At 37.8% G+C, this 16,019-nt stretch overlaps 1 protein-coding gene across 11 annotated transcripts in view; it reads left to right on the forward strand.

Moving 5' to 3' along the window:
• The window catches only part of LOC113516486 (apoptosis-stimulating of p53 protein 1), a 459,324-nt gene extending 443,381 nt beyond the window's left edge, over positions 1 to 15,943 (forward strand). For 9 of the 11 annotated variants that reach the window (XM_052894330.1, XM_052894332.1, XM_052894331.1 and 6 more), the window contains 10 exons: positions 4,738 to 4,928; positions 7,452 to 7,605; positions 7,993 to 8,826; positions 8,977 to 9,342; positions 10,000 to 10,653; positions 10,909 to 10,991; positions 11,770 to 11,885; positions 12,700 to 12,801; positions 13,943 to 14,142; positions 15,565 to 15,943. In XM_052894330.1, the coding sequence (XP_052750290.1) occupies positions 4,738 to 4,928; positions 7,452 to 7,605; positions 7,993 to 8,826; positions 8,977 to 9,342; positions 10,000 to 10,653; positions 10,909 to 10,991; positions 11,770 to 11,885; positions 12,700 to 12,801; positions 13,943 to 14,142; positions 15,565 to 15,597 (2,733 nt within the window). In that variant the 3' untranslated portion in view covers positions 15,598 to 15,943. The remainder of the gene's footprint in view (positions 1 to 4,737; positions 4,929 to 7,451; positions 7,606 to 7,992; positions 8,827 to 8,976; positions 9,343 to 9,999; positions 10,654 to 10,908; positions 10,992 to 11,769; positions 11,886 to 12,699; positions 12,802 to 13,942; positions 14,143 to 15,564) is intronic. The other 2 variants (XM_052894326.1, XM_052894329.1) reach the window with 2 other exon arrangements.
• Positions 15,944 to 16,019: the final 76 nt, after the last annotated feature.

The following is a 16,019-nucleotide window of genomic DNA, read 5'->3' on the forward strand; positions in this document are numbered from 1 at the left end:
TCGACCGTTTTCGCTTTACTTTTTTCGCGAGTCTGTTGGCACAGGAAATTGGAGACGCTGGCAAGAAATCTTTGATCTTCGCCTGAAAACGGTTATAATGCCAAGTTCTGATGTTAATATGACAGTGAAAGCATCAAATGTATATATCTAACTTAATGAATCAATGCTTGGGAAACACGTATGAAATACTGTGTGCTCTTTTAACTTTTTTCACATTGAATTTGTGAGTAAATAAAAATTCTTTCATTTGGGAAATATTTCTGCGTGTTCTTTGAAATAGAAATTAAATTATAAGGAACATATTTGTTATATACTAGCGGCCCGTACCGGCGTCGCGCAGGTGGACATTTTTACATTTAAAACAGTGGTCGTTAAGGCTGCACACGCGACGGAAATTTAAAAATGGAGTAACTTCTCCCGTTTTCCCAACATTTCCCTTCACTGCTCTGCTCCTATTGATCGTAGCGTGATGAAAAGTATACTATAACCTGCCCAGGAGTATGAAGATTAATTGTACCAAGTTTCGTTAAAATCCGTCGAGTAGTGTTTGTTTCTATAACGAACAAACAGACAGACAGACAAACAAAAATTTTACTGATTGCATTTTTGGCATCAGTATCGATCACTAATCACCCCCTGATAGTTATTTTGGAAATATATTTCATGTACAGAATTGATCTCTCTACAGATTTATTATAAGTATATATGTACAGACGAGATGTATTGATAATATTTGTCAAACTGAACAAGACGTTTCAAATTTCAATGGTAGAAATTATCAAAAAAAAACCAATTCTCTTCGTCTTTGAAATAAGTATGCACACATATATGTATGTATATATATTTTAATATAATAACTGCCGGTTTAATTTACATGTAATTGGTTATAAACGACTGTGATACAAGCGTGAGCGTCACAGCCACAGACGAAGTTACGAGATTAACAAACAAACAATGTAACCGAATTCAGAACCTCTTTTTTACGAAGTCGGTTAACAAATACAGAGGGAGACTTTGTACACAAGTCGATTGCTTGGGTATCTCTGTCCCATTCGTGTTTCAACCATGAAGCAGTTGTGTTTGCATGGCTGTGTTTCGGTTTGAAGGGTGGGATATGGTGTGAATTTACTGTATACAGAGGAATAACACCTGAGTCCTCAGGAATGGCAACGCATGGGGGATATCAGGGGCGAAACAGTATACTCTGTTATGTACACGGTACTGCTCATGTCTATAGGCGACGGTTACCACTTTGCATCAGGTGGGCCGTCAGCTTGTTTGCCATTCTAAGTTGTATATAAAAAAACACCTTTATAAAGTTTGACTTTAAACAATATTAGTAGGTTATTTCGAATCCAAGTTTCTGCATTTCTAGTCTATAGATGTCGGAATATATTGTGGCGAAGGAGTAGCTGCTCGTACTTCTATAGAACTTTGCGAAATGTTACTCACGAGATAACGAGATGGCAATTCTGTGGAAGAATTACTATGAAAGTTTCCATCTGAATCGATTTAATCTTTAATCGTGTAGACGGAGTCTTCGGAAGATCGCGCTTTCATCTTTTATAAGACATTTAATCAAGGCAGCTAAAAGTAACTTTATGAATGACTAGCGGCCCGCCCCGGCTTCGCACGGGTGGAAATTTTTACATTTTAAACAGTGGTCATTAAAGCTGCACACGCGACATTACAATTTTACATACAATCATGCGTGCATCAAGATAAAATATACACTGATTATTTGGTAACAAATACCCCATTCAATTCCGCTACCATTAGTACGTGTGCGACTGCCAACAATCGAAGATTGACACACACATACTAATGGTAGAGGAATTGAATAGGGTAATTCTAAACAAATAACCAGTGATATGGAATTCCGTAAGATAACTCCCTGTTCGAATAAAACCTATCTACACCTGGTGGTCTACCATGAAATGAAATTCCGAAATTTCGCGCTCAATTTCGTGTTTTTGTTCGTATCAAAATCGACCCAGTAAATGGAGCTTAACATTTCGTTCATCATAAATCCTATCCTAATAGTCCAGAGGAACGATATTTTAACACTTTTAATAATTTTAAACAGCATATATTATATAAATTCAACATCAAATTTCTGTTTCGTTCGTCCCCGAAATTTCGGAAAATACTTCATGGTAGGCCCTCTGATTTTAAGATAGACATTCAAGAGTAAAACTGTTATAACCGCGTCTAATTTGTTGCTGTAGTTTCAACATGACCTCAAGACATACACATACAGATGGAAGCAAATTCTAAGAATTATTGTTTTGACGTCTAATGTTGATAAATTAAGACTCCACATATATTTTATTTTCTCAGTCTATGTATGGACACCATCTTGATACAACTTTGTTCTAACTATAAGTAAAATCAAATTTTAATTTGTTACTTAACTGGCTAAAATATTTTTAACGTAACTCCTATATTTTTATACCGCCCTAGTACAATTTGGAATTTTGTATAAAACGAAAACAGCAACAAAATTTCAAATTTAGTTGTAAAATTAATTATATTTCATACTTAACGCCACTCTGCTGTAATCCGCTTTCATTTAGTATGCACCAGCATAGAGAGATGCTAATGTAACTTGTCATGCATTAGTGCACAGTGCAGTAATATGCATTAAATATACGTGCTACATATGGTAAAGTAGTGACGCTAGAGGGCGGAACGCATTTGGTGGAACTTTTTACAGTTGTCTCAAATTACTTTGTAGGGGCGATCGGTTTGACCCATATTTATGTAGTTCTGGGTCGGAATAGTTCTATGAAGAGACAGTGACCTCGATTGGAACTACGTATGTGCGAATATAGCTCCAAAACTGACGCATCTACCTAATTGTGTTCTTATATCCGACCGATCCACGAGATCGAGTTCGCTTTGAAAGCTTGGTGGATACTAGACATGAGTAAGGTATCGATCCGATATCTACATATCGGGTTTCTCTGGATGTTGATTATGGAAAAAAGGTCACCACTGATTCCGATATCGCATCCGATATTTTTTTATACGATTTAGAATGGCAAACATGCTGACGGCCCACCTGATGAAAAGTGGTAACCGTCGCCTAGAGACATGAGCAGTACCATGGACGTAACAGAGTATAACTGTTTATAGTGTACCGATATCGGTCGGATGTCTATTTTCAAATATGATAAAAACTTTTAACTTATTCGTTATAGGACCAATGCATAGATATTGTTTCTAAAATACATAGATATTTGTTTTTTATTTTCTCTTCTACCCAAAGGTTGTCTGGAAGAGAATGCTTTAGCGATAACGCCTCCTTTTGTACTTCATAAATGTAATATATATTTGTATTAAAATGATGCAACAAAATAGTTCTTTTAAGCAGTGGAACCGCTCCACGTTGAATCCATTTCCTGACACGATTTGCGCATCTCTGTACCAGACAAAGGCTATTGTCACTTTATAGCGACATTTTTCTTTCAATTTTAACCAATGCACTATTTGTATTCGAATTCTCTGCGAATACAAATGCGGCATCACTTGTTGAAAGTTTATAGTATCGCATCGTAAAATGCACACATCTCGGGAATAGTCAACTTTCGTGATTTACTGTTTTTTGTTTCACAAACAAAGGAATGCTTTCCAATATATTTTTTTAATTACAATAGATAGATAGATAATTTATTTGCATCACTTACAGCACACAAACAGCAAAAGACACAAATGCAATGTGAAAAAAGATAAAAAAAACATATACAAAAAATAAAAAAAAAAAACAAAATCAGAATGCATAAAATTAGTAACAATTTTTTTTTTCTTCATACGTGTACCACAATAATACAAAATGGCCACAACTCAGCTTTTTGCTTTGCCTTAAAATATTTGATATAGTGTTTGATTAGGAGGTTCATTTTAATTTTAGGAATTAGAGTATTTTTCCCAGTTAAGGTGAATATTCATATTATCATTTCTATTGCTGTGTGATCCCGGCATAGAATGGGTCACCTCTTGCTTTCTGGGAGGGAAAGAATCACATTGCTAGCAATATATCCAATCAGATCGACTCGGTCCCCCCTGAAAACTATCATGGTTAATTCCTGATAAATTCATCATGATGAGCTAACTGGCCTGTTTTCATTCTAATCGATCACCCTTCACTGGTGCTCCGCCAGCGTATACCGTTAACGCAGGCGGATTGTCATTCCATTATCACCATTATAAAAAAACCCTTGTTTTTCCATGGATGTCGATAGAAGCGTCTAACTTAATAATCAAAGGATGGGCAACAGTGCCCTAAAACAATACCTAAGGCCTAACTGCGATTGCCAATCCACCTGCATTAGTATAGCAACTATTGGAATTTGTGGGCAGTGGACAGCTAATGGGCTGATATAATTATTATCATTTCGTGATCATCATTACTAGTCTGAAATTAACTGTATGTCGAACTAATTAATCCGACTATCAAAAAAGGAAACTCTACAAGAATTAGAATATTTAATACTTTCAAAGAGTATGTATGTATCTTCTTGTTGACAGTAACAATCGTGGAACATAACCGAAAAGATGTGCTAATAAAAAATTGTTAATAAATCATTTTTGACTATTTTCCAAATGATCTTTATATATTACTTAAATTTTTTGAGATACTGTACAGTGACTGGGCCCGTTTGAAGCTGTATCTTTAAATTGTATACATGTTAATTATTATTACTTAATTAAAACCATACATTTTGCTATTTGCAGTATCGCAACAAGCTGAACGAGCAACAAAACGGCAGGCTGTCGGCGCAACGGGCGGCGCTGGGGGCGCGGCAGGAGGAGATGCGCAGTATAGACCGCCGGGTCTCCGAGCTCCAAGCACGACTGCTGAGGAAGAGGGCCCTCAATCGACAGCTAACAGCCGCGCACCGCCACCCACAGCAGCAGCCACAAAGGTGATTTTTAATGTAACTTAAAATTGTAACTGAATTGTATGAATTTGAACTCTGAGGAATTGTTTAAAATGATGTTTACCACCTTTTATCATCGCACCACTCGCCATCAACAGGGAATTCATGTTTCCATGCTTAAACATACAGTACAGAGAAATTTTCTCCCACGAACGCTTAGGCTGTGGAGTAAGCTCTCTGACGAGGTTTCCCTAGAAACTACATATGTTTTTTTTATATAATGACTTTAGTCTGTGATATTGCGAGTGTTCATAGACTAGGAACAGATACGAGTATATACTTTTGTGCCACCATTGCGATCTCAAAATTTATATTAAAAATATATGAAAGAAAGAAGAAGAAGAAAGAAAGAAATATTTTTATTCAAACAAAATTAAATTTAAACATTTTTTAAATAGACATTTTTTCATTACCGCCCATTCGGAACGCAATTTTAGCCAAAAAACGAGTAAGAAACTCAGCTGTTGCTTTTTTCAAAAAATTTAACAATATAAATAATGAACTACTAAGTAGCATCATATCGTAAAATTTAAAATATATAGTATGCAATTAAAACAAATTACTAAAATAAACCGGTTGCAATGACCAAAGCAGACCAGTTCCTACATGCAGCACCCGTTCACGAGTATAACGAGTGAACCAGTCATCATTGCGCTCAATCATATTTTAGGGAACCTGACCCACCACACCACCACCAGTCTGTACATTTTAGTGAGCATGACTTACTCAAGGCCCCCAACCACGTCATAGTCAAATATCAATAATTCCATACTACATAACACTTACATGGGGGGTATCATGGGCGAAACAGGCTAGTCAAGAACATTTAACAGATGGAGACTTTGTACAAAAGTCGATTGCTTGGGTACCTCTGTCCCATTCGTGTTTCTACCGTGAAGCAGTTGTGTTTGCATGGCTGTGTTTCGGTTTGAAGGGGGGGATATGGCGTGAATTTACAGGGTACAGAGGAATAACACCTGAGTCCTCAGGAAGGCCAACGCATAGGGGGTATCATGGGTGAAACAGTATACTCTGTTATGTCCATGGTACTGTTCATGTCTATAGGCGACGGTTACCACTTTCCATCAGGTGGGCCGTCAGCTTGTTTGCCATTCTAAGTTGTATAAAAAAAAACTTTACAATTGCTACATAATCTTAATTTACTCATTTTGATATAATGATAATAACAAAAAGAAATATATTGCCAGTAAATGAAGGAAAATAACTATATTTTAATAAAAGTGCCACTCGTTTCTGGTTCACACGCATCTAGCCAATTTATCTTCATATAACAATTCTCGTGTCTAACTTCTGAAAGTAATGTCGAATATCAAAAACTTATTCTATGGCGAAATATCTGACGACAATATATTTGATAAAGAAAGATACGCGCGATATGGTGAAGACATAAATCATCATCAGCTAATTGACAACTTCATCCAATTTGCTTCGAGACGATGGGCCGTTATTTTTTTTTTTTCTCAAGATAATCTAAATTCGTTTTCAGATTAAAGATTATAGAATTGGCTTCTACAGATTATTTTTTTTTTTTCTTGCAACTTCTGAATATTGGAAAAATATTCAAATTAGAGTCTTAGCTCTGAGAGGTTTGTTCCTAAATGTTGAAGAAAAATTATGTAATGGAATTTACGTTAGTGACCAAAAATGGCGCTTCGAAACTTTCATAATTAGAACGTGTTTAATAGATAGCTAGACGCTTATGCCGTGTGGTCCCGGCATAGAATGAGCCACCCTTCCTTTCAGTGACAGAACTGTGTAATAGATAGATAGATAGATACTCTTTATTGTTTCCTCCATAAGATTAATGTTTATTTATTTTACCTCATAACTTTTTTAGTAGAATGAAACACTTAAAATGATACCATAGATATATCGAAGTTGTAAAGAACTGGTGTCTGAACAGGGTATCTGAAAAACCCGTATCACAAGTCACCAGAACCCCTCCGTGGCATTGTTTCATGCTATTAAAATAATAAACTTATTATAAATACAAACAATTAAAAAAAATATTATACTAAGACAACAATGGGCGGCGTCACCTTATCGCTAAGAGCGATCTCTTCCAGGCAACCAGGAGAAGAGTAATTTTTTTATACAAGTTAGAATGGCAAACAAACTGACGGCCCACCTGATGTAAATTGGTAACCGTCGCCTATAGACATGAGCAGTACCATGAACATAACAGAGTATATTGTTTCGCCTATGACACCCCCCATGCGTTGCCATTCCTGAGGACTCCGGTGTTATTATTCCTCTGTACCCAGTAAATTCACGCCATATCCCACCCTTTAAACAGAAACACAGCCATGCAAACACAACTGCTTCATGGTTGAAATACGAATGGGACAGAGGTACTCAAAGTCTCCCTCTGGTAAATATAAACAGTTTGTCTGGAGGCACGAAATTCTGTTCGTGTTTTAATAGTTAGGTTTGTAGTAGGTTTTAATTTTTATGAATGATACTAATAATAAATCTTTAAAATTCCAGAACGAACAACCCAACGCCTATGCAGCAACTGTCGAACTATACAGGCAACGCTAATAGTCAACCAAAGAACCAGCAGCCGAGAGGGAACGTTGCCGCCGTCGAGCCTTATAACCATGTGCCTCATGCTCAGAGCGTCAGCCATAGTAATTTCCAGGTGAGACAGTTTTTTGAGAAAGAATTGTTAAAATAAAATCTAGTAGACTCTTATTGATTAACCACAAAAAATAAGGATGTTGTAATTTTTTTTTATGTTATTATCTCAGAACTCCATCATTTATTATAAATTATTATTATATTTAACTCAAAAAAACATAAAATTTTTATATATATATATAACCTTTATGTGGTTTCCGTAATAAATTATTATTCATTATATATTATTAATGCTCTCTTTTTGATCTCATTTTTAAAACATAAAAAAATAATAATGAACATAAGCGGCTTGCGTTCATACATAAGATGCATAAAAAGCAAATTGACGATTACGAGACAAAACGACATAGGAAGACTTTACATTTTTATAATATTCATATTGTTCCAGGCAATGAAGCAGAATGTAATACAAAACAACGTGCCATTAAAACAACTTACACAATGTGATAATATGCAAACCCACATGACGCAACAAGAAGCCCATTACTTGCAGCAGAAACAGATGATGAACCCACTCTATAATGGATACCCTCACATGCAACCAGGAGATAACCAATTTCAAGGACAGTACCCGAAACACGAGAACATAAATCACGTGCAACAGGGTATCACCAATGCTTACGATCAGAAAGGCATGTTCGAACATTTAAATAAATATCCAGATTACCCAAAACAACCACAATACAGTCCAAATAGTACAAGCAGTTCGAACAGCAATCAAACTGGTAAAGAGCTAAAGATCAACGAACAAGAATTTCTGCCAGAGTTTGCTGCAAGTAAATCGGATCCAAAATATCAAACGTTGCCATATAACACCAAATTTCCACAAAGTACAAACGGCAAAATGAAGCCTGACCCCAACAATAAGAACAACGAAGACAAGAATGCAGCGAATATAAACGTTAATCATATGACTGTACATTCAACACCACTGACGGTGGTGAACAAAAGTCTTGCGACGCCTCTAAGTCAAACAGAAACCACATATCCACAGGAACATACATATCAGTTGCAAAAATCTGATTCCTCCAGTAGATGTAACCAGGAGGGGAAAGAGAATCATGCATATCCACAGAATTCTAGGCTAAGTCAAAATAATAGTCAGAGCAACGAAGGCTCGAAGAGTAGCGCGGGGAAGAGTCAACAGGGTAACGCTATAAAGGGAAGTTCTCCGAGTTTGGGATCTAATACGACAACGACTAGCAGTTCTATAGGTTTTGGGGTAAGTTCATTTTGCTTTAAAATCAAATTTAAGAAATTACCATTATTCCACATTACCATATATTATTTTAGTAGATCACTTCAGCTTGTATCATACCCATTGCTGTTTGCACATCATCTGTAAATATCATCAATCATTCATTCATTACAGAAACCTGTATCAAGTGTAGCACCCACAGCAGTTCAGGTCTCGAGTGGGAAACCATCACCTATTTATCAGACATCATCCACTAAGATCCAACCGGTCCAGCCACAGACCGTTCAGACCCAAAGCATCACCGCACCATCATCAAATCATGTAGCTAGTAATGTGGTGACTTCCCAACCCCAGATCGTTAGAAACACGGCGTCAGGATTGTCAACTAGCACGGGGAGTAACTTCAGTGGTCAAAACACGTCATCGCAGAGCATGTTATTATCTCCGCCACAAAGTGCCAGCACACCATTGTCTACTCCTGACGTGAGCGGTACTGACAAATCGCCCAAGCCAGCACTACCTCCAAAACCTGCCATAAAGGTACTTTTATTATAATAAACTCTATCAGAGTTAAGCTCGCCTTTGTACTTTTGTTTACCTCTCTAATATTTTTTTAACTAATGTGTACAATAAAGTATTAAAATAAAAATAAATAATAACATGATTTTGTAAATCGTTATTTGTATTTTAAACAGAGAGAGAGAAATAGTTATGTCACTACTTATTTCATAAAAGTACTTTGTTTTCTTAGTCGTTTGCTTATATATGATTTATGAATTTTAGAGAGACTTTGTATAAAAGTCGTCTGCTTGGGTATTTCTGTCCTATTTGTGTTTCTGCCGTGAAACAGTTGTTTGCATGGCTGTGTTTCGGTTTGAAGGGTAGAATTGAAATTATAGGGTACAGAGGCATACATAATACATATTATTCAGAAATGGCAACGCATGAAAGGTATTATGGGTGACACAATATACTTCATTGTGTCTATGGTACTATTCATGTCTGTAACGTAACAGTTACCGTTTTCTATCAAGTGGGCCATCAGTTTGTTTGCTATTCACATTTAAGCAACTAGCCTTTAAGCTAATACCATCATTATGAAAGTACATCTTTAAAAAAAGATTATTTTACAGTGAATATTAATTCGTAATCTATTATTGTTTGCAAGAAGTAAATACCAATTTCATTATATTTTAGACTCCACCGCGACAGTCAGCAAATAACGATGCCGGTTTCAACCAAAACTCGGAGACCACACCAATGCCCACCATACCTTTACAAGAATCAAACGATAGCGAATCACAACAGAATCAGAAGGAATCTAATGGCAATAGCGGTAATGACATGATCATAAAGGCGCGTCCACTAACCATTAGGAAACCCCCATTAAATGAACAGCAACCTAAACTTCGGAACATGAATTCAGCTAAGAATGGTATCAGTGTTAGTATCAACCGTCGCATTGAGATGCCACCGGCTTTCTTGTTCCCCGAAATGGATCATCTAACTTTGGATTCCGTACCAAGTGAAATGCAGAACGGCCTAAAAGATAAAACGAAGCAGAAAGATGAAGTTGATAGGGCACTAACTACTAACATATCGTCTAATAGTGACAAACAAGAGGAGAGTAAAGATAATGTGGCAGATATAGCCGAACAAATTAGTTCGGTCGATTTGAACGGTCAGGATTCTCAGGGCTCTGAGAATGTACTGAGGCGATCAAAGAAAGGCAACTTGAAGCAAGGAGGAAAGGCACCTTTGACGAGGAGAGTGAGTTTTGATCCGCTCGCATTACTATTGGATGCCAGTTTAGAAGGAGAATTGGAACTCGTCAAGAAAACTGCAACACAGGTATATTTTACAAAGTATAAGTAGATATATTTTAAAACAAAAAACAGATCTCAAATCTAAATTAAAGCATTTTTATATGCAAAAATGCATGCTGAAATGGACTATAGAATGTTTCGAAGAATGGATTCGTTGAAGTAAAAAATGGCACTTTAAATGGTATTTCATAGAAAGTCATTAAATTATTCATATTTCTAAATAGATACAAAATAATATTATGTGTGTTTTACATTAAATTGTTGTATATTTTGTTTTCAGGTTCAAAATGCGAGTGCGGCAAATGACGAAGGCATCACCGCTCTACACAATGCTATCTGTGCCGGGCACTTCGAAATTGTCAAGTGAGTTTAAAATCATATTACCTCTTCCATTGTACTCGTTTCCTAGAATATTTGCTAACTAGAAACATTACGTACCAAAAAACGCATCAATGCTTCTTGTATTCTTCTCTCCTAGTACTATATAGAATTTATAAAACCTGAAAGTGAAATAATTATAGTTTGTGTTTTCGTATAATTTTCTAAGTAGTTCTGTTCTCCTAGTACTTATTACAACTAAAATAATATTTACCAAATCAATATTTATAGGTAGGTAAAAAAGGTTTTATTATGTTTAAATTAACTCCTGGATGGTTCTATAAAACCTGAAAGTGAAATTTGTGTTTTCGTATAATTTTCTGAGTAGTTCTGTTCTCCTAGTACTTATTACGACAACTAAAATAATATTTACCAAATCAATATTTATAGGTAGGTAAAATAGCTTTATTATGTTTAAATTAACTCCTGGATGGTTCTGCTCTCCTAGAATTTGCATAGCAATTAATTATTAATTCATACATTCTACATTCACCAGAAAACATCGAGACAGCGTTGAAATCCACATATCTTTTGTACAAAACCTTACTGGTTCGATCCAAGTTTAATCCTCAACATGGTGATCTAGCATGCTTCTAAAATTTCTGTACATTTATTTTTATAAGTTGCTATCTATTCTGGTGCTTAGTCAAGCCTAAAGCTATGACCAAACAGGGAAACTCTTATCACAACTTCTCCAGCCACAAGAAGTTGTTGGTAAATATTTATGATCATACTCTAACCAATACGTTCCATCGTTTTTCAGATTCCTTGTGGAACTTGGCTGCGATGTGAACGCCCAGGACTCAGACGGCTGGACTCCACTGCATTGTGCTGCCTCCTGCAACAATCTGCCGATGGTGCGCTTCCTCGTTGATAATGGTGCGTACATATTAATTCTCTTTTTATTTTATTCAAGAAAGGACATGTAGAAACCTACGAGTACTTTTTGAACACGTTATATTAAAGGATATTTATTAACTTTGCTAATTTGAATAGTTTTTGACTATTCTTTGGTTATTCCGCCTGCGAAAACTCAGGTTGTGAAATAATCTTCATGTCAAGGCTTTCTCTGGAGACTACATCATGGGATTCTCCAAAAAGGGCGTATTAAGGCTTCTTAAGGGTCGACAATGTGCCCATGACATCTATATGCTACGGTAACTTCGTTTACCATCAAACGGGCCATATGGTTATTTGCCATCTTAGTTGTATAAAAAATCTCTTTTTTTTTATCGAAATTGACTCCCGCGTGGCGTCTACCCTAATTCGTACATTGAAGTATTTTTTTTACAAAATCCTAACTTGTTGAATAATTACTGTTGTCAGTCATACTGTATTTTTATTATTTATGTTGTTTTTTATTCACGATTTAAATTCGGGGATGCCTGACTAGTTTCAAACTCAATAGGAGCCCTTATTCATGAGCGCGATTCAATAATTGCTAGTTAATGCTAGTTTTGTTAGATTGATAAGTACACAAAGAGAGAGCTTATACCTTTTATGATTTGAATATTTGTTAAGCAGCTATGTTTCAGTTTGATGAGATTTAGCATGGAGGTATGAGGAGGAATAATATGAGAATCAAAATGTACAATTATTCTGTAAAGTCTAGAGGCGAAAGTTTTCATTTTAGATGCCGAATTGTTTTATTTATCATTTCAATTTGTTTTAAAACAAACATTTATAACGCCAGGCGCGTGTATATTCGCAACCACGCTGTCTGACCAAGAGACCGCGGCCGAGAAGTGCGAAGAGGACGAGGAAGGTTTTGACGGCTGTTCAGAATATCTTTACAGTAAGTATACAGTTGGCCAATGTGGTCCCGGCATAGAATACGCCTCCCCATTCTTTAATGTGGGTGTCGTAAGAGATGACTAAAGGAGCTTAATGGTAAAGGGATTGGAAACAGCGTCTCTCTTAAAACATTTCTAAAAGCCTAACTGCAGTTGCTTACCCATCTGCCAAGTGTATCGACTACTGACAAAATACCCCTTTATGGGGCTAAAGATTTCCTTGTGGTATCTAATTGAAAAATACAAAATTGATTCGTCCAATTCAGTTCCAGTCACGATCAATCTTGAGGTGATTCTACTTATGGTAAGTCAAGATGGAAATGAGAATAAACAGTTACCGGTATAATGGTGGCCTAAAATAACACGACCTAGTAGGTTTACATTTAAAGATATTTCTTTAAACTTTGTTCCTTTTTTTTTTGACACTTTAATTTGTAACTGCGATTAAAAAATATAGAATTTTAAAATAAATCACACCAATAGACTAGTTCGCAAGCTTTTTTTCTTTAATGGGTGATAATGTAATGGTAACCTCACCTGCACCATTAGTATACACTGGCGGGGCACCAGTGACAGATGATATGTGAGGAATATTGTTCATAAAGATAAATAAAGAAATATAATTATGTAATTTTAACATACAGCCCACACACCAATCCATTCAGATATACCATGTAAGTATGGCACTTAGCACACAAATACACTACATTCCGTCACCTAATGTTTTATAAGTATTATTAAAAAGGGATGATCTAATAAGAAGACGAAGAAAGATTGTAAAAAATATAAATTATATGTATTTGATATTTTTGTGCATTACAGGTTTTTGTATTTTATGCACGAAAAATTATTAATTCACTCTTGCGCCACCTGCCCACTTCTATCTGTTCTCCTTTAACCAAAGGTTGTCTGTAAGAGATTGCCCTAGCGACAAGACCGCCTTTTGTACCTTTATGGGTATATTTCAATCTGTATTTATGTTACTGCATTTCACTTGAATTGTTCAATTGTCATTGTATATTTTTGTTTATGGTGCAATAGAGTTAAATAAATAAATAAATAAGAAGACGTGTTCTAAGACAGATCAGCAAAACCATTTTTGAACCTTAAGCGCTACAACACAATGTTAAATGTCGTTTGCAGGTGTGAAAGAGAAGCTAGGTATAATGAACAATGGCCTAGTGTACGCGGTGTTCTCGTACACGGCGGCGCGCAGCGACGAGCTGTCGTTCTCGAGCGGCGCCGCGCTGCACGTGCTGCGCAAGGGCGACGACAGCGAGCGCGAGTGGTGGTGGTGCCGCCTGGGCACGCGCCAGGGCTACGTGCCGCGCAACCTGCTCGGGGTGAGCTCTGTACTATAGTGGCGGCTGTATATGTATGGTAGGGGAGCGCGAGTGGTGGTGGTGCCGCCTGGGCACGCGCCAGGGCTACGTGCCGCGCAACCTGCTCGGGGTGAGCTCTGTACTATAGTGGCGGCTGTATATGTATGGTAGGGGAGCGCGAGTGGTGGTGGTGCCGCCTGGGCACGCGCCAGGGCTACGTGCCGCGCAACCTGCTCGGGGTGAGCTCTGTACTATAGTGGCGGCTGTATATGTATGGTAGGGGAGCGCGAGTGGTGGTGGTGCCGCCTGGGCACGCGCCAGGGCTACGTGCCGCGCAACCTGCTCGGGGTGAGCTCTGTACTATAGTGGCGGCTGTATATGTATGGTAGGGGAGCGCGAGTGGTGGTGGTGCCGCCTGGGCACGCGCCAGGGCTACGTGCCGCGCAACCTGCTCGGGGTGAGCTCTGTACTATAGTGGCGGCTGTATATGTATGGTAGGGGAGCGCGAGTGGTGGTGGTGCCGCCTGGGCACGCGCCAGGGCTACGTGCCGCGCAACCTGCTCGGGGTGAGCTCTGTACTATAGTGGCGGCTGTATATGTATGGTAGGGGAGCGCGAGTGGTGGTGGTGCCGCCTGGGCACGCGCCAGGGCTACGTGCCGCGCAACCTGCTCGGGGTGAGCTCTGTACTATAGTGGCGGCTGTATATGTATGGTAGGGGAGCGCGAGTGGTGGTGGTGCCGCCTGGGCACGCGCCAGGGCTACGTGCCGCGCAACCTGCTCGGGGTGAGCTCTGTACTATAGTGGCGGCTGTATATGTATGGTAGGGGAGCGCGAGTGGTGGTGGTGCCGCCTGGGCACGCGCCAGGGCTACGTGCCGCGCAACCTGCTCGGGGTGAGCTCTGTACTATAGTGGTGAGGTTCATGAGGGAATCTGTACTGTACTAGGGGTATATGAGGGGAACCTCCACCATATTGGGAGTATATGAGGAGAACGGTAGCGAGTAATTCGTGGTGGTTAGTGAGGGTGCGCTACTATAGAAGAGCTATACTGGGGGTGCATGTGGGGAACCTCTATTATACTGAAGGTACCTGAGGGGAACCTCTACTATACTGGGGGTACATGAGGGGAACCTCTACTATATAAGGGGAATATGACGGATTGATAGCGAGTAATTCGTGATGGCAAGTGAGAGCATGTTATGGTTACATGGCGCACTAGATTCTCGGGGCGAAGGCACACATACACATGAGATACAACTAGGGTTCAGGATGTACCAGGTTTATTACTGAACAAAATAAATTCTCTTGTCAACTATTATTTTCTTATTAGCAAACCCTTGTATTTTAAAAAGAATGTGATTAAAAGTCGTCTTATTTCATAATGTCCGAAATTTTAGAAAAATGTCTATTTAAAATATATAATTTTCTAATTTCCTTTTCAGTTATATCCAAGAGTGACCGACAAGCAGGAATAAAAGGAGACAGGAACGAGGGGAAATGAAGCTTAGCTTAGCATCTGACCTGATTATAAACTGTACATAATGTTCTTATTATTTTTTATGTATTTATATAGCTAACCTAAAACACACACATATATATATATATATAAATATTGTATACAATTTTAATGAAATTTAAATATTTTGTAAATATATAAAAAGAAAATATGTGCAAAACGAATGAGATTATATTGTAAATTTTATAAATATGTGAGTCATAAAATATTGGTCATGAAATTTGTATATTGTTCTTAGTGCGCCTGCAGACATTGCGAGTTATTACACACATAAAGTGACAATACGAAATTAAATAAATGACAACTATGTGATGCTCTTTCCTTTCAACTTCCTATACCTCAATAACAACTTGAAATGCCAGGGGGGAAACGGATTGTTAG

Source organism: Galleria mellonella, unplaced genomic scaffold, assembly GCF_026898425.1.
Source record: "Galleria mellonella isolate WM207_F2 unplaced genomic scaffold, CSIRO_AGI_GalMel_v1 utg21, whole genome shotgun sequence".
NCBI classification, from domain to species: Eukaryota; Metazoa; Arthropoda; class Insecta; order Lepidoptera; family Pyralidae; genus Galleria; species Galleria mellonella.